The 15,775-nt window shown below is 37.1% G+C and overlaps 2 protein-coding genes, 2 long non-coding RNA genes, 18 other non-coding genes and 5 pseudogenes across 22 annotated transcripts; 1 reads left to right on the top strand and 26 right to left on the bottom strand.

Annotated features, from left to right (window-relative positions):
* Positions 1–1,049: 1,049 nt before the first annotated feature.
* Positions 1,050–3,228, bottom strand: LOC141822505 (uncharacterized). Its single transcript, XM_074709953.1, has 4 exons — positions 2,808–3,228; positions 2,008–2,415; positions 1,424–1,617; positions 1,050–1,295 (listed from the first exon to the last, which is right to left on the bottom strand). The coding sequence occupies exons 1-4, from the start codon at positions 3,226–3,228 to the stop codon at positions 1,050–1,052; spliced, it is 1,269 nt and encodes a 422-aa protein (XP_074566054.1).
* A 1,897-nt stretch (positions 3,229–5,125) lies between these two features.
* Positions 5,126–5,247, bottom strand: LOC141822612 (small nucleolar RNA SNORD14). Its single transcript, XR_012601339.1, has one exon. It is a non-coding gene; the product is annotated as a small nucleolar RNA SNORD14 (small nucleolar RNA).
* On the bottom strand, positions 5,126–6,764 carry LOC141822508 (uncharacterized). The gene is made up of 2 exons (XR_012601269.1): positions 6,471–6,764; positions 5,126–5,719 (listed from the first exon to the last, which is right to left on the bottom strand). It is a non-coding gene; the product is annotated as an uncharacterized LOC141822508 (long non-coding RNA).
* On the bottom strand, positions 6,262–6,383 carry LOC141822615 (small nucleolar RNA SNORD14). The gene has a single exon (XR_012601342.1). It is a non-coding gene; the product is annotated as a small nucleolar RNA SNORD14 (small nucleolar RNA).
* On the bottom strand, positions 6,472–6,592 carry LOC141822533 (small nucleolar RNA SNORD14). The gene has a single exon (XR_012601273.1). It is a non-coding gene; the product is annotated as a small nucleolar RNA SNORD14 (small nucleolar RNA).
* LOC141822613 (small nucleolar RNA SNORD14) lies at positions 6,680–6,801 on the bottom strand. Its single transcript, XR_012601340.1, has one exon. It is a non-coding gene; the product is annotated as a small nucleolar RNA SNORD14 (small nucleolar RNA).
* Positions 6,802–6,889: 88 nt separating this feature from the next.
* LOC141822614 (small nucleolar RNA SNORD14) lies at positions 6,890–7,010 on the bottom strand. The gene has a single exon (XR_012601341.1). It is a non-coding gene; the product is annotated as a small nucleolar RNA SNORD14 (small nucleolar RNA).
* Positions 7,011–7,098: 88 nt separating this feature from the next.
* LOC141822605 (small nucleolar RNA SNORD14) lies at positions 7,099–7,221 on the bottom strand. Its single transcript, XR_012601332.1, has one exon. It is a non-coding gene; the product is annotated as a small nucleolar RNA SNORD14 (small nucleolar RNA).
* Positions 7,222–7,309: 88 nt separating this feature from the next.
* On the bottom strand, positions 7,310–7,430 carry LOC141822611 (small nucleolar RNA SNORD14). The gene has a single exon (XR_012601338.1). It is a non-coding gene; the product is annotated as a small nucleolar RNA SNORD14 (small nucleolar RNA).
* An 87-nt stretch (positions 7,431–7,517) lies between these two features.
* Positions 7,518–7,629, bottom strand: LOC141822541 (small nucleolar RNA SNORD14; annotated as a pseudogene).
* Positions 7,630–7,717: 88 nt separating this feature from the next.
* Positions 7,718–7,838, bottom strand: LOC141822609 (small nucleolar RNA SNORD14). Its single transcript, XR_012601336.1, has one exon. It is a non-coding gene; the product is annotated as a small nucleolar RNA SNORD14 (small nucleolar RNA).
* Positions 7,839–7,925: 87 nt separating this feature from the next.
* On the bottom strand, positions 7,926–8,036 carry LOC141822539 (small nucleolar RNA SNORD14; annotated as a pseudogene).
* Positions 8,037–8,124: 88 nt separating this feature from the next.
* Positions 8,125–8,245, bottom strand: LOC141822535 (small nucleolar RNA SNORD14). Its single transcript, XR_012601275.1, has one exon. It is a non-coding gene; the product is annotated as a small nucleolar RNA SNORD14 (small nucleolar RNA).
* An 86-nt stretch (positions 8,246–8,331) lies between these two features.
* LOC141822543 (small nucleolar RNA SNORD14) lies at positions 8,332–8,443 on the bottom strand (annotated as a pseudogene).
* Positions 8,444–8,531: 88 nt separating this feature from the next.
* Positions 8,532–8,652, bottom strand: LOC141822534 (small nucleolar RNA SNORD14). Its single transcript, XR_012601274.1, has one exon. It is a non-coding gene; the product is annotated as a small nucleolar RNA SNORD14 (small nucleolar RNA).
* Positions 8,653–8,735: 83 nt separating this feature from the next.
* LOC141822540 (small nucleolar RNA SNORD14) lies at positions 8,736–8,847 on the bottom strand (annotated as a pseudogene).
* Positions 8,848–8,935: 88 nt separating this feature from the next.
* On the bottom strand, positions 8,936–9,056 carry LOC141822532 (small nucleolar RNA SNORD14). The gene has a single exon (XR_012601272.1). It is a non-coding gene; the product is annotated as a small nucleolar RNA SNORD14 (small nucleolar RNA).
* Positions 9,057–9,139: 83 nt separating this feature from the next.
* LOC141822403 (uncharacterized) lies at positions 9,140–10,540 on the bottom strand. The gene is made up of 2 exons (XR_012601255.1): positions 10,160–10,540; positions 9,140–9,218 (listed from the first exon to the last, which is right to left on the bottom strand). It is a non-coding gene; the product is annotated as an uncharacterized LOC141822403 (long non-coding RNA).
* Positions 9,144–9,265, bottom strand: LOC141822606 (small nucleolar RNA SNORD14). Its single transcript, XR_012601333.1, has one exon. It is a non-coding gene; the product is annotated as a small nucleolar RNA SNORD14 (small nucleolar RNA).
* On the bottom strand, positions 9,355–9,475 carry LOC141822604 (small nucleolar RNA SNORD14). The gene has a single exon (XR_012601331.1). It is a non-coding gene; the product is annotated as a small nucleolar RNA SNORD14 (small nucleolar RNA).
* Positions 9,563–9,685, bottom strand: LOC141822608 (small nucleolar RNA SNORD14). Its single transcript, XR_012601335.1, has one exon. It is a non-coding gene; the product is annotated as a small nucleolar RNA SNORD14 (small nucleolar RNA).
* Positions 9,773–9,892, bottom strand: LOC141822536 (small nucleolar RNA SNORD14). Its single transcript, XR_012601276.1, has one exon. It is a non-coding gene; the product is annotated as a small nucleolar RNA SNORD14 (small nucleolar RNA).
* On the bottom strand, positions 9,979–10,100 carry LOC141822544 (small nucleolar RNA SNORD14). Its single transcript, XR_012601279.1, has one exon. It is a non-coding gene; the product is annotated as a small nucleolar RNA SNORD14 (small nucleolar RNA).
* Positions 10,189–10,309, bottom strand: LOC141822538 (small nucleolar RNA SNORD14). The gene has a single exon (XR_012601278.1). It is a non-coding gene; the product is annotated as a small nucleolar RNA SNORD14 (small nucleolar RNA).
* LOC141822607 (small nucleolar RNA SNORD14) lies at positions 10,397–10,518 on the bottom strand. The gene has a single exon (XR_012601334.1). It is a non-coding gene; the product is annotated as a small nucleolar RNA SNORD14 (small nucleolar RNA).
* A 275-nt stretch (positions 10,541–10,815) lies between the features above and the next one.
* Positions 10,816–10,926, bottom strand: LOC141822542 (small nucleolar RNA SNORD14; annotated as a pseudogene).
* Positions 10,927–15,141: 4,215 nt separating this feature from the next.
* Positions 15,142–15,711, top strand: LOC141821562 (protein indeterminate-domain 16-like). The gene is made up of 2 exons (XM_074708949.1): positions 15,142–15,446; positions 15,657–15,711. The coding sequence occupies exons 1-2, from the start codon at positions 15,142–15,144 to the stop codon at positions 15,709–15,711; spliced, it is 360 nt and encodes a 119-aa protein (XP_074565050.1).
* The last annotated feature ends 64 nt before the right edge of the window (positions 15,712–15,775 follow it).

Here is a 15,775-nt window from a genome sequence, read left to right as displayed (position 1 = left end):
AGAATAAAGGTTCGAATTCACTGTTAGTTTCATTTTCTTGGGTTCACTTCTATGGAACTTAATGAGATTGTCTCATTAGCAACATGTGTAATAATCAAGATAAGTGGTGATGGTGCCCCGGGGCATAGATTGAGATGGTTATGACGCAACAGAGTTGCAGAAGAGAATAAGAGTTTGAATTCTGGTGAATTGTGGACAATATTCTTTGCCTTTTCATAGATGGTCGTGGAACTGACCGTGTGAGAGCCGATTTCACCTTGCAGAAGAAAAAGATAAGTGGTGATGGTAAGTGAACCGAGTTTTTTTTATTTAACGAATCAAAATTTAAAATTCACACAGTAAGTATTACATGCGGTGTTTAAACAATTAGTGGCATTGGGATGTTATATTAAGAGTCATTTTATTTTTTGAATTTATTGGATGTGTGGAGTGTGAGATTTTAGTGGCACTGGGATGTTATATTAGGAGTCATTTTATTTTTTTGAATTTATTTGATGTGTGGAATATGAGATTGTAAATAATTAATTCATATCTTGTAAATAATTTTATTTAATATAAAAAAATCTGAAATGTTAATTATTAGGAAAGGAGTATGTGTTTTTGACTTGTTTGGTGAGCAATTTAGGATTATTTATTTTTAAAATTAATCAGATAATAAGAATTAAATATTTAAATTATCAATAATAAATACGAAATAATAAATACGATGAATTGTGCCCCAGGTATAATTGAAGAAAATACATAGGAATGAAGAAGATATATATGAGAATAGAAAATAGGGGTTTTAGAACATGGAAATATATTTAATCGACATGGATAATAGAAGAAAAATCGAAGCAAGTCTAATTCCAGTCAAGAGCTAATCTTATACAGGGTCAGCAAGTACAAAGGAATGAACAAGATATCGTGTATAGTATCGACGATTGAATGTGATGTTACTGCAGCAGTAGAATCATCTACCTGTACAAAACAAAGATCAGGTAGCAATCGTGGATACTCTTCTTAAGAGATCAACAGAAGAAGAAGAAAAAGAGTCGAAATGTTCAGCATCAACATGGGAATAAGAGTGGGGAACCATCCCTGCATAATTTGCTGTTCGAATGATCGATCTTGCTCATCTTTTCTTCGCACCACAACAGCTGCTCCTGGCTGAGATTGGCCATCCTCAGAACCCTTGATACGACTCTGATGTCGATTAGTGCAAATAGAAAATCCACTTCTTCCATGGTCGAGGGCCAAGCTTTCTTCTTCCATGCTTTCTTCCTCTTCTTAAACTGTTCCTTCACTTTCATATCCTGCATTGACAAAAGAGTTGATTACCAGGTTCCTAGTCTATCATTCCCAGGTTCATACTAAATTCTCGAGCTCGAATTATTGTTAACGATGGGGGCACGGCATATGAAATCTTCTATGCCTGGCATACCTTCACAAGTGAGGCTTGAACTTGTTGAAGGGAGCCTCGGGCGCTTTGCGTCCGGAAGAAACTACTGGGTTTTTTCTTATCCATCTCCAGAAAATGGAGGAATGTTAAGATACAATCCCCCATTATCTTAATGAGTTCAGTAGCAGGAACTGGCTCGTCCAAATAATCATCCAAACTTTCTTTCTTTTCCAAATCTGAAACGAGAAAAGAAAGAACAAACCACTAAATACAAAAAAAAAAAAATTACAGTTTGGTAAGTGATTTCTTAGAATTAGTCACAAAGAACTGTAAATTAGTCAAATATTGAAATAGTAATTGCATTAGTCACAAAGAACTGTAAATTATAATCTAAGGAAAGTAGTTGTATGACAACCAACAAGTCAGATGTATCTTAGAATTATTCTTAAATCTCACAAATCAGTGGCATGATTATAAATTTAGGACAATCTACATTTCCTGACTGAACTAAGCATGGCAGAACAAAAAAAACCTTACAATTTGTCACTGAACAGCCAAAGCAAATAATCTAAATGATAACTACAATAGAAAAAAGACAAAATCTTTACTCAGCTGTTAGGCGTTACCTAGAAAATTTGGGACTTGAAGAAACTTAGAGTGCAAACCCCGACTATGGGCATAAATCTCCACCCTGGATCCTTGGTCAAAAGGCTCATTCTCAATAAATCTCTGCAACAATACCTGGAATTGCTGGAATGCTTCTGCAGCATAGCCATAGGAGCCGCAATGCTCAGGATGCGATAGAATCCTCTGGTTCAGCTGCATATACTGGCAATGAAGTGCTTCCCAAGTTAAAGAAACTTGTGCCACATAAGCAACTTCTAGATTTTGGCATGGATCATCTTGGTCCAGTTGCTGCAGGTGCTCATATTCCTTGGTGTGTTCATCTTGTCTCTTTAAAGAGATGTTGCTGAGGCCCAGAGCCATTTTCTTTGGCGTAGGTCTTAGTGACTGGCTTGGCGTACCCAACCATGCTGGAAGAACATGCAATTCTAGGCAAATAAAAATGTGAAGCAATTCACAACAACATCAAAGTGCCATCATGATATGGGATTACATTGAAGGCAAAGTGACATAAAAATAATAAGAACTATTAAAAAGATCAATCAGATGAAGTATGTGCACAAAAATTGATAGCAAAAAAGAAAGATTGATAGAAAAACTGAGTTTAAGATTCGAAGTTTTATCAAGTGCCACATTGAATGCTAACAGTGAATATGGCTGTTGGAACAAGAGCAATGAAATTAACAGTTAGCCATTACATGATCAACTACTGAGATAGAAGGAAATACTTCAAAATAACATCGAAGTTTACTCAAGAAAATGCAAGAATTCAAAGTAAATTCAGCATTAGGGAATGCCATACCAGGCTCTATGAGATGTTTGGTGATGCACCGGTCAAAGAACAGCATCCTCTGAGTGTACTCGTCGTACATCTTTTCGAACCCATAGCTTGGATAAGCACCACCCATGTCCGACTCCTTCGACCCGCTCGAGCTACTCTCCTCCTCTTCTTCCTCGCCCTCCAGGAACTCTTCTTCCGGTATAAGGACCAAGAAGCTGTTCTTCCTCAGCTGCTCCAGCCGCCTCTTCACCTCATTCGTGATGAAATCATCGTCATCCTCATCCTCGCCCCCTTCGGAAACGCGATCAGAAGCAGCGGGCTTCCTCGTTGCGTCCAAGGTCTCTTCCTTGGGCCCCGACGACTGATCACGCTCGTGATCCGGATCTTTCCTCCCCTTAAGCTTACCGAGAATGGAAAATGTGACTGATTTAAGGAATTCCATTGAATCCGCTCAAGAAGACGGACTGATCGTCAACAAGATCCCCTCTTTTTCTCCCCAAAACACCTCGCAGCTTCAAAATAGCAGACGCACTAAGGAAGTGGAGAATCTAGGAGAAGGAGGAGCCACAACAACCGCAGAGAGAAAGGCGGTAGTCGCCCGCGACGGCAAGATCCGCGGGGAGATCAGAGAGCGGCTCCTCAAGCAGAGAGGTCGAGAGCAAGGAGCACTACGAATTCCAGATCCACGGCAAGGAAGGAGAAGCAGGAGGAGGGAGATGAAATGGCGAGCCTCTCCGGCAGGCGGCGGGGAGGACCAACGACCGTACGCTTTGGATACGTCGCCGATTAATCGCCGGAGGGTTTCCCTTTTGATATTGTTTACAAAGGAAGATGGGCGCGGATTTCGAAAGCCGATATTTATGTTTTAATAATTTTTAATAACATTAAAAAGTTGTTTTTAAATTTTTTTAACGGTATCTAAAAAATATAAAATTTTTTTTCTTAATTTATTATAAAAGATGTGATGAGAAAAATAAATAGGGGTAATATTTGCATTAATAAATTCTTTTATGTTTCTTTGTCTCATAAAAACAATTTTTAAAATAACTAATATTCTAAATTAAAAATCTTTTGTATTTCTTTTAAATTATAAAAAGATAAGGATTGATATTCTAGATCAATTTTCTGCTAAATGTGAGAGTATTTATTCCGTAAAAATTCATAGAATAAAATAGATCAACTTTAGAAATAAAAGCATCTGAGTTCCTAGTAACAAAATATAACAAATTTTATCGTACTTAGAACAATTAATCTGAACAATTCCCTATCCAATCCATTCTTGTACAAATTACAATCTTGCTGAATCAAAATGAATTAAATCAGCTAGGGATCAAAGATCCTCTCTGAAATGCTTCAGCTCCACTGAGCCTGGCTCTGCTTTCATTACTGAGCTGCTTTGATCACAAGTTGTTCTCTACCGATTGCTCAGTTCATGTTCTTGAGCTCCAAATTGGAAGGAGAAAGGTAACTTTTTTAACTGATTCACATCAGAGTTCTTTAACCTGGATTTACAAGCACAAATTTAAAGAAAAAAAAGATTATCTGAAATCTTTAATTGAGATGTAGAGACATGATCATGGTCAATCTTCATCTTATTTTAATGGATAATCACAGACATTATGCTTTCTTCGTAAGCATTATTCTCCCACAAATCAAAGAGGAGCTAATAGAAAATTTTTCTTTGATAAATCAGTAATAATTATCAAAATGTTGATCTAGAATTTGACAAAAACAATAAGATGCCAACAATCTAAGTATTTTCTTTAAAGTGAATCCAACATAATACAACTTGGTGTCAACTCCGGTACCTGCAAAATTAAACAAACAAGAAAAACCACAGTACAAAAGATCAACTTAACAACCATATCTACAAGAATAATATATCCCTTATAAAAACTGTTAGCACAAGAAGTGCAATGCCAACTAGTGAAGCAACAGGGAAAGTAAATATTAGGAACTACTTCATCCCTAAGGTAATGAAAAATACCAGAGAGGCAGACGTGTAGTCCCACATAAAAACTCCATAATTTTTGCATGGATCCGCAAGATGCAATAACAAAAAATGTATAAAACTAAAAAATATACAACAAAGGCACTTAGAAGATCCAAGAAATCGTAAGCAGCATATTGTGGCTAATCCAAGGACATCAATGGAATCAAGCACAAACTAACTGAGCCATAAATTTCAAAACAATTCAATCGTTCATAATTTCCATTAAGATGAAATGCATCTTCCTCGGGCATCCAAGGAAGAGTTGAGCATATATAGCAACAAATTTAAATTCAAATACTAAAATTCATCAAAATCAAAATTAAGATCATCAAAAACGAAATACATCTTTCTCAGACATCCAAGGAAGAATTGAGCAGCACAAGCTCTCAAGCCTGGCAAGGCGAAAACTCTCAGGCGGCTACTGCGAATGTTTTGAGAAACAAGCCTTAGGAATTGTCATCATCGGAAAGAAGCACAAATAGCAACAAAGCCATTAAATTTCAAGCCAAATCAATTCAATTGATCAAACACTTAGATTTGTTAATAAATGCCACTACTATTTCATGCAGTCAGGAGACATGGTGAACCCTTTGATTGTGTTGATATATGCACAAACTGCACTTGGCAATCCTCTGCTTAAAGACCATAAACTTCAACTTCAGGTACGTTAAGATGATTTTGCAATGTCAGATGGGAACGTATCACGTAGCACAAATAATGCAGTATTATTGCAGTCAAGACCCAAGTCGTCCAAAAGGGAAGAGGCTTTATATACAAAACTGCAAAACAAGTTATATAGAATTCAACATGGACGATAAAATGGATCAAAGTATAAATAAACAAAATAAAAACAACCTATTACTTTTCAGGATATATTCTTTTAAATGAATTCGACATATTTGATGCATCAACAAAGTACAACTAGGAACAACTCAGGTACCTGTAAGATAAACAAAAAAAAGTAAATCACACAGTTCAAAAGATCAACTGAAAACATATTTATAAAAGGCAGAATGATATTGAAGAATAATATACCCCTCAAAAAAACTGTTAGCACAAGAAGTGCAATGCCAACTAGTGAAGCAAAAGGAGAGTAAATATTAGGGACTACTTCATCCCTAAGGTAAGGGAAAATACCAGAGAGGCAGACGTGTAGTCCCACATAAAACTCCATAATTGACATGGATCAGTAAGAACATAAGCAATAACCAAAAATATCTAAAAACAAAAAAAAATCAACAAAACAAAATAACTAAGTTAGAAAATCCAAGAAAGAGTTAACAGCATAAAACATCAAGAAAGGCAAATCAAAAGTTCTTTATGCACTGGAAATATTATGAGAAACAACTTTCAGCGCCAGCTCTAAAGCCTGGAAAGCCAAAAGATCTTGACATATATGAAAACAAGCACAAATAGCAACAACCCCATATAATTTCTGACATAATCGATCAAAAATCACAATTATCATAAAATATAACTTTCTTCCTCAGACATCCAAGGAAGAATTAAGCAGCACAAGCTCTCTAGCCTGGCTAGGTGAAAGTTCTCAGGCGGCCACTGCAAATGTTTTGAGAAACAGGCCTTAGGATTTGTCATAATTGGAATCAAGAACAAATAGGAATATAGCCATAGATTTCCAAATCTCACAATTCAATTGACTCACAATTAAAATCATAAAAAATGAAATACACCTTTCTCGGACATCCAAGGAAGAATTGAGCAGCACAAGTTCTCAAGACGGGCAAGGCAAAAGCTCTCAGGCAGCAACTGCGAATGTTTTGAGAAACAAGCCTAGAATTTGACATCATAGGAAATAAGCAAAAATAACAACAAAGATAGAAATTCCAAACCCAATCATTTCTATTGTTCAAAATCACAATTAGGATAAAATACAACTTCTTTCCTCAGACATCCAAGGAAGAATTGAGCAGCACAAGCTCTCAGAGCCTGGCAAGGCGAAAGCTCTAGGCGGCCACTGCGAATGTTTTGAGAAACAGGCCTTAGGATTTGTCATCATTGGAAACAAGAACAAATAGGAATAAAGCCATAGATTTCCAAATCTCACAATTCAATTGACTCACAATTAAAATCATAAAAAACGAAATACACCTTTCTTGGACATCCAAGGAAGAATTGAGCAGCACAAGCTCTCAAGACGGGCAAGGCGAAAGCTCTCAGGTGGCAACTGCGAATGTTTTGAGAAACAAGCCTAGAATTTGACATCATAAAGAAATAAGCAAAAATAACAACAAAAATATAAATTCCAAACCCAATCATTTCTATTGTTCAAAATCACAATTAGGATAAAATACAACTTCTTTCCTCAGACATCCAAGGAAGAATTGAGCAGCACAAGCTCTCAGAGCCTGGCAAGGCGAAAGCTCTCAGGCGGCCACTGCGAATGTTTTGAGAAACAGGCCTTAGGATTTGTCATCATTGGAAACAAGAACAAATAGGAATAAAGCCATAGATTTCCAAATCTCACAATTCAATTGACTCACAATTAAAATCATAAAAAATGAAATACACCTTTCTCGGACATCCAAGGAAGAATTGAGCAGCACAAGCTCTCAAGACGGGCAAGGCGAAAGCTCTCAGGTGGCAACTGCGAATGTTTTGAGAAACAAGCCTAGAATTTGACATCATAGGAAATAAGCAAAAATAACAACAAAGATATAAATTCCAAACCCAATCATTTCTATTGTTCAAAATCACAATTAGGATAAAATACAACTTCTTTCCTCAGACATCCAAGGAAGAATTGAGCAGCACAAGCTCTCAGAGCCTGGCTCTCAGGCGGCCACTGCGAATGTTTTGAGAAACAGGCCTTAGGATTTGTCATCATTGGAAACAAGAACAAATAGGAATAAAGCCATAGATTTCCAAATCTCACAATTCAATTGACTCACAATTAAAATCATAAAAAATGAAATACACCTTTCTCGGACATCCAAGGAAGAATTGAGCAGCACAAGCTCTCAAGACGGGCAAGGCGAAAGCTCTCAGGTGGCAACTGCGAATGTTTTGAGAAACAAGCCTAGAATTTGACATCATAGGAAATAAGCAAAAATAACAACAAAGATATAAATTCCAAACCCAATCATTTCTATTGTTCAAAATCACAATTAGGATAAAATACAACTTCTTTCCTCAGACATCCAAGGAAGAATTGAGCAGCACAAGCTCTCAAGCCTGGCTCTCAGGCGGCCACTGCGAATGTTTTGAGAAACAGGCCTTAGGATTTGTCATCATTGGAAACAAGAACAAATAGGAATAAAGCCATAGATTTCCAAATCTCACAATTCAATTGACTCACAATTAAAATCATAAAAAATGAAATACACCTTTCTCGGACATCCAAGGAAGAATTGAGCAGCACAACCTCTCAAGACGGGCAAGGCAAAAGCTCTCAGGTGGCAACTGCGAATGTTTTGAGAAACAAACCTAGAATTTGACATCATAAGAAATAAGCAAACATAACAAAAAGATATAAATTCCAAACCCAATCATTTCTATTGTTCAAAATCACAATTAGGATAAAATACAACTTCTTTCCTCAGACATCCAAGGAAGAATTGAGCAGCACAAGCTCTCAAGCCTGGCTTCTCAGGCGGCCACTGCGAATGTTTTGAGAAACAGGCCTTAGGATTTGTCATCATTGGAAACAAGAACAAATAGGAATAAAGCCATAGATTTCCAAATCTCACAATTCAATTGACTCACAATTAAAATCATAAAAAATGAAATACACCTTTCTCGGACATCCAAGGAAGAATTGAGCAGCACAACCTCTCAAGACGGGCAAGGCGAAAGCTCTCAGGCAGCAACTGCGAATGTTTTGAGAAACAAGCCTAGAATTTGACATCAAAAGAAATAAGCAAACATAACAAAATATAAATTCCAAACCCAATCATTTCTATTGTTCAAAATCACAATTAGGATAAAATACAACTTCTTTCCTCAGACATCCAAGGAAGAATTGAGCAGCACAAGCTCTCAGAGCCTGGCTCTCAGGCGGCCACTGCGAATGTTTTGAGAAACAGGCCTTAGGATTTGTCATCATTGGAAACAAGAACAAATAGGAATATAGCCATAGATTTCCAAATCTCACAATTCAATTGACTCACAATTAAAATCATAAAAAATGAAATACACCTTTCTCGGACATCCAAGGAAGAATTGAGCAGCACAAGCTCTCAAGAAAGGCAAGGCAAAAGCTCTCAGGTGGCAACTGCAAATGTTTTGAGAAACAAGCCTAGAATTTGACATCATAGGAAATAAGCAAAAATAAAAACAAAGATATAAATTCCAAACCAAATCATTTCTATTGTTCAAAATCACAATTAGGATAAAATACAACTTCTTTCCTCAGACATCCAAGGAAGAATTGTGCAGCACAAGCTCTCAAGCCTGGCGAGGCGAAAGCTCTCAGGCGGCCACTGCGAATGTTTTGAGAAACAGGCCTTAGGATTTGTCATCATTGGAAACAAGAACAAATAGGAATAAAGCCATAGATTTCCAAATCTCACAAGTCAATTGACTCACAATTAGGATCATAAAAAAATGAAATACACCTTTCTCAGACATCCAAGGAAGAATTGAGCAGCACAAGCTCTCAAGCCTGGCAAGGCGAAAGCTCTCAGGTGGCAACTGCGAATGTTTTGAGAAACAAGCCTAGAATTTGTCATCATAGAAAATAAGCAAAAATAACAACAAAGCTATAAATTCCAAACCCAATGAATTCAATCGTTCAAAATCACAATTATGATAAAATATAACTTTCTTCCTCAGACATCCAAGGAAGAATTGAGCAACACAAGCTCTCAAGCCTGGCAAGGCGAAAGCTCTCAGGCAGCCACTGCGAATGTTTTTGAGAAACAGGCCTTAGGATTTATCATCATTGGAAACAAGAACAAATAGAAATAAAGCCATAGATTTCCAAATTTCACAATTCAAGTGACTCACAATTAGGATCATAAAAATGAAATACACCTTTCTGGACATCCAAGGAAGAATTGAGCAGCACAAGCTCTCAAGCCTGTCAAGGCAAAAGCTCTCAGGTGGCAACTGCAAACGTTTTGAGAAACAAGCCTAGAGTTTGTCATCATAGGAAATAAGCAAAAATAACATCAAAGATAGAAATTCCAAACCCAATCAATTCATTGTTCAAAATCACGATTAGGATAAAATATAACTTCCTTGCTCAGACATTCAAGGAAGAATTGAGCAGCACAATCTCTCAAGCCTGGCTAGGCAAAAGCTCTCAGGCAGCCACTGCGAATGTTTTGAGAAACAGGCCTTAGGATTTGTCATTATTAGAAACAAGAACAAATAGGAGTAAAGCCATAGATTTCCAAATCTCACAATTCAAGTGACTCACAATTAGGATCATAAAAAATGAAATACATCTTGCTCAGAAATCCAAGGAAGAATTGAGCAGCACAAGCACTCAAGCATGGCAAGGCAAAAGCTCTCAGGTGGCAACTGCAAATGTTTTGAGAAACAAGCCTAGAATTTGTTATCATAGGAAATAAGCAAAAATAACAACAAAGCGATAAATTCCAATCCCAATCATTTCAATTGTTCACAATAACATTTAGGATAAAATACAACTTCCATCCTCAGACATCCAAGGAAGAATTGAGCAGCATAAGCTCTCAAGCCTGGCAAGGCGAAAGCTCTTAGGCGGCCACTGCGAATGTTTTGAGAAACAGGCCTTAGGATTTGTCATCATTGGAAATTAGAATAAATAGGAATAAAGCCATAGAATTCCAAATCTTACAAATTCAATTGATCAAACTCACAATTAGGATCATAAAAATGAAATACATCTTTCTCAGGGATCCAAATTGAGCAGCACAAACTCTCAAGCCTGGCAAGGCAAAAGCTCTCAGGCAGCTACTGCGAATGTTTTGAGAAACAAGCCTTAGAAATTGTCATCATTGGAAAAAAAACATAAATGGCAATAAAGCCATAAAATTTCAAACACCGAATTGATCAAACACAGAATTAAGATTATTAAAAATGAAACACAACTTTCTGATACATCAAAGGAAGAATTGAGCAGCACAAGCTCTCAAACCTGGCAAGGGGAAAGCTCTTAGGTGGCCACTGCGAATGTGTTGAGAAACAAGACCATCGCAGGAAGATCAGTAAAGACAATAAAGGAAAACTAATGATGGGATGTGCCCCAAATATCTAAAGATGATGAAGAAAAATCTTTCAAATGACAAGTATAAATTTAACAGCTCAATTTAAAAAGGAAAGCTTACACGAATGGACTATTATTAAAATTAGGCTCATCAATAGATAAAATATACAATCAAATTTCTACGATTCAACAGGTAAGAAGATGGTGATAGAACGTTATTTGAACTTTAGGGTGATGAGATGCAGCAGCGAAACCCAAAAAGCTAAACCAAAATCAACAAAGAAAATCGAGAGAGAGACCAAAATAAGGGAAAAGAAGAAGGAGAAGATCATATAGCAGACAGATACAAAATTTAACAGCACTAACATATTTGGATTGGAAACCAGAAAACCTGAGAAGAAATCATGATCCGCCGTCCTCTGCCGTAAAACATCGCAGCCCTAAAAACGAAAGGAAGCCGCCGCAAACTCTACCTTAAACCCTAAACCTCTTCTACCACTGCCTTCGATTAAATAGCGAACCAAAAGACTCAACTGGACATTGTCAATGTGAACCTGGTCAACTTTCCGCCGCCAACCAAACCAGGACTCAGTCAAAAACCCTAAAATCCCTCAAAACCGCTATTCACCGGCCCATTAATACGTAAGCCCAAACAACTTGCCCCATACAAATCAGCCTAAATAAGTGTATGGAAAACGTCATTAATATGACTCGCAATTATAAAACCACGAAGGAGACAAAAGTAGGAGGAATATCTTGTCAACTGTTGAAGGTTTCCCCTGATCTATACGGAGACACTGCTCTGCTACAAGATTGTTTACATTCATTCATGCACTGCATATGTATCTTAATCAATGCGAGTTAATCGATCATCACCTACATTGTGCAGAGCCGTCATGATTCAGGCTGCTTGAACCTGCTTGGCTGAGGATTTGCGCAGCATTCGCCTAGCTTTGCTCCTGGCAGTATCATCGCTAATCTTTCTCAGTACGGCGGCAAGCAAGAATACTTGGTTGTGCTCCTGCACAAGGTGTTTAATTCGATGTATCTTTGGGTTCTGTTCGATCCACTATCAATATTCTTTTCCAAAATGATGATTATCTGTGTTTAGGACGTCAACACTGGAAACTGGTGGTTGATTCTAGGCGAGATAGGCAAGGCATTGGGTGCTGGCCGAAGGAACTTTTCGATGGTTCTTCTAAAGAAAGGAAAGCTCTAATGGCGAGCTCTTTTTGGTTTGATTATCCCGAGAGGAATCGAAATCCTCTTCGCAGGCGATCTGTTTTTCTTTTTCACAATCCGATCTACCAAAATAAAAGCAGCGAAAATGAGATAAATTCTAGTTATTGTCATTGCTACCTCGTCCTCTCAGGCGATGGTGAGATCTGTCTCGACGGCAGCATCTCGGCTGGAGCAAGCTCTAGTGACGGAGGAGATGGAGCAGAGGTTCTGCTCGGAGGCGACCTCCGCGCGATCAGGCTGGAGGAGACGGGCGGACGCCGGGGGATCGAGGCGATCGCGAGCTCGGAGAAGACGAGGGAAGCGGCTTGACGGGCTGGGGAGTAGTGGGCTTAGTCGGTGAGTACCGCGGGCCTCGAGGATTTTTCTTATAAGTTTTTTTAAATAAATAAATAAAAATTAGAATATAGTTTTTTAAAATATTTTTTAATATTATATTACAGTGTTAAAAATTGATAACGAAATAAATATTTTATCAAATAAAAAAAACAAATTAAGGCACACCGACCAATGCTTTCTGACGACCGATGTCAGTGACTTCACAAGAACAACGCTTTTTTATTTTTTATTTTTTATTTATTTTAAAAAAAGAAACATATTTTTGTCCTATTCATTTAGGATGACGTAATGAAATCACGCGGTGATAAGAGCACCGACCGCTAATTAAATTAGTGATGGACTAATTTATGTATTAAATTATGCAGTGATAGAGAAACGGCCTCTAATTAAACTGTGTTAGTGTGGAGAAGAATCTAGTCGTAGGGGAATTATGCTGTTAGATGCAGACGTGGACAATGATGTGGTAAATTTAATATAAAAAAATTCGTATGAAATTTTAATCTAGTGAAAAAAAATCATAGAGTTTATTATTTTTGCAAAATATTTTTTTTAGTTAATCAAAGAAACCATAAGGTTATCTTTTGTGTTAAATTGCCCATTTGCCCTTTTGTGTAGTGAACAAGTCTTACTATAAGTGGGGACAAAATGATTATTTTTTGGAACATAATTAAGTTGATTATTAAAAAATAGATTTATTAAAGTGAATAATTATTGAATCTCGATGAAGTTAAGGTAATATTCTTTCTGTAATAGTCAATTATAATTTCTCAATTTATCTTCTCAATATAATTGTAAGATTAATCTTGTTGAATAGCAAATTTTATTTTTTATGTTGGAGAGACAAAATGACTTAATAATGACAAGAAGATGATGCCTCTTAATTGATTCTCTACAAAGCGAGTCGTCCACGCCGACTCGGCATCAAACTTTGTTCTTATCCTTGAAATTTTCAAAGAGACATGAAACATGCGTAATCACGAATCAACCAAAGAAAACACACAATAAAAAACACATGACAAAAATCATATTCGTGATGTGACGTCTCAGCGATTAATGACATTCGCTGGGCGGAGGTTTTGAAAATTATCAAAAAGGCACACCATATTTTTGGTATTTACGAAAGACTATTAAAAAATTTGAATAAAAATCAAAAGAGTGTTCTAATTTTTTTAAATTATCACATGAGCATTCCTTTTTAGATTTTTTTTTAATCAAAAGGCATCTTATGCCATTAGCTCCCTTTGAAATGACACAGTTGTCCCGAGTACAGTATTTGATATTATTATCTTCTATTAAATCTTAAATCAATTTACTAGTTGTATAAATAGGATAAGTTTATATTGTAATAATTATAAAATTTTAACTATTATAAATATTATAAATTGTAACTACTACTATGTAAACATTATTGAACATTATATATTCAAATTGTAATAGCTACTATAATAAGATCTAAATTGTAACATGTAGAGTTTGTAACTATTATAATGTAAATGTTAGGTAATATGTCAAATTTATATCATAATAGTTATAAAATTGTAACTATTAAAACGTGAATATTTTTTAACAAGTTAAACATATAATAATTATAAAATCATAGTAGTTACGATTTCGTAGTTATTACAACGCAGACTTATAATATTTATATAATTATCCGATCCGTTCAAAATTTAATATGTATGATAAAAAAATAATAATATTGAATAATGTATCTGAGGATAATTATGTAGTTTTACATAAAACTGATAAAATGGGGCGTCATTTTGATAATAAAAAATAAAAATTTTTTTTTAATGATTCTAAATAAAAATAGACACTCTTTCGATTATTGCTTCCAAAAAAATATCATTGATGCTATCTACGGTTTGGCTAAATCGATCATATAGTCAGGGGCGGAGCTACAGGTAGGGATGGCAACGGGTTCGGGGATTCGCGGGGAAGCCTTCTCCATCCCCGTCCCCGAAACCCAAACCCATATACCATCCCCGTCCCCATCCCCGTCGGGTATCATAATTTAAATACCATCCCCATCCCCGTCGGGTTTCGGGTATCCAGCGGGTTTCGGGGATCCCCGCGGGTTTCGGGGTTGGTTTTCCCCGCGGATATTTTCATGGGTATCCCCATACCCATCCCCATCCCCGTCTTATTTTTTTTAAATATTAATTTAAATAAATAAATATATATATATATATATTATAAAATCCTTACAAAATAACATTATAAAACCAAATATTAAACTCTAAAACAAAACATTATCTCTAAAACAACATCCAACTAATGCATAATCGATACAATAAGTTTGAAGTTCTTCCATTCTTCAATTTTTCAAAATTTTGACACCACTTATCCTACAAAAGAAAAAAAAAATAAAAAGAGTTAACTATAAGATGGGTCGGATTCGGGGATGGGGACGGGGAATATTTGAAATACCATCCCCGACCCATCCCCGTTTTCCGAGATTCGGGGATTCCCCATCCCCATCCCCGCTTTCTCGGATTCGGGGATTCCCCGGTCAAAATGGGTTCGGGGAACGGATTCCCCATCGGGTCCGGGTCTAATTGCCATCCCTAGCTACAGGGGGGGCGCCTGGGGGCGGTCGCCCCCCTGACTTCCAGCGGGAGCAGAACCTGCAGATGCACCGGCGGCGGCACAAGGTGCCGTGGAAGCTAGTGCGGCGGCAGCAGGGAGCGGATGCGGGGAGGAATAACAAGTGGGTGCTTGTGTATCCTGAGGTGAGCTGCCTGCACCACGACCCGCGTCACGCGCTGGGCGACCTCATCGGCATCAAGAAGCACTTCCGGCGGAAGCACAGCAGCCACCGGCAGTGGGCCTGCGCCCGGTGCAGCAAGGCCTACGCCGTCCACTCCGACTACAAGGCCCACCTCAAGACCTGCGGCACCCGCGGCCACTCCTGCGACTGCGGCCGCGTCTTCTCCAGGTAAGCTGGTAGGCTCCTTAATTTTAAAAGCTGATCTATGATGAAATCAATAAAACCCTTAATAATAATAATAATAATTAGCAATCTCTATCTTAATTACTCAGTTTTCAGAAACAAAAAGCAATTTTTTGTTCAGAGATTTCTCTTTTCTTCCTTTTTTTTTTTTTTTGGCAAATCGACATCATTTTGTTGTTCTTTGTACTACTCCAGACGTTCCAAATCCGGCATTTTCTTGGTGTCAATTAGTACATATACAGATCCTTAATCAAAAAATCCTTAAAGGAAATTTAGTTCCTACTTTAATAGAATGTTTTCAACCAAAAGTATGA

The sequence above is a fragment of the Curcuma longa genome, chromosome 2 (genome assembly GCF_044706935.1).
Source record: "Curcuma longa cultivar G26 ecotype Majalengka, Jawa Barat chromosome 2, ITB_CL_G26_1.1, whole genome shotgun sequence".
Taxonomy (NCBI): Eukaryota; Viridiplantae; Streptophyta; class Magnoliopsida; order Zingiberales; family Zingiberaceae; genus Curcuma; species Curcuma longa.
This window is presented reverse-complemented; position numbering and strand designations above follow the sequence as displayed.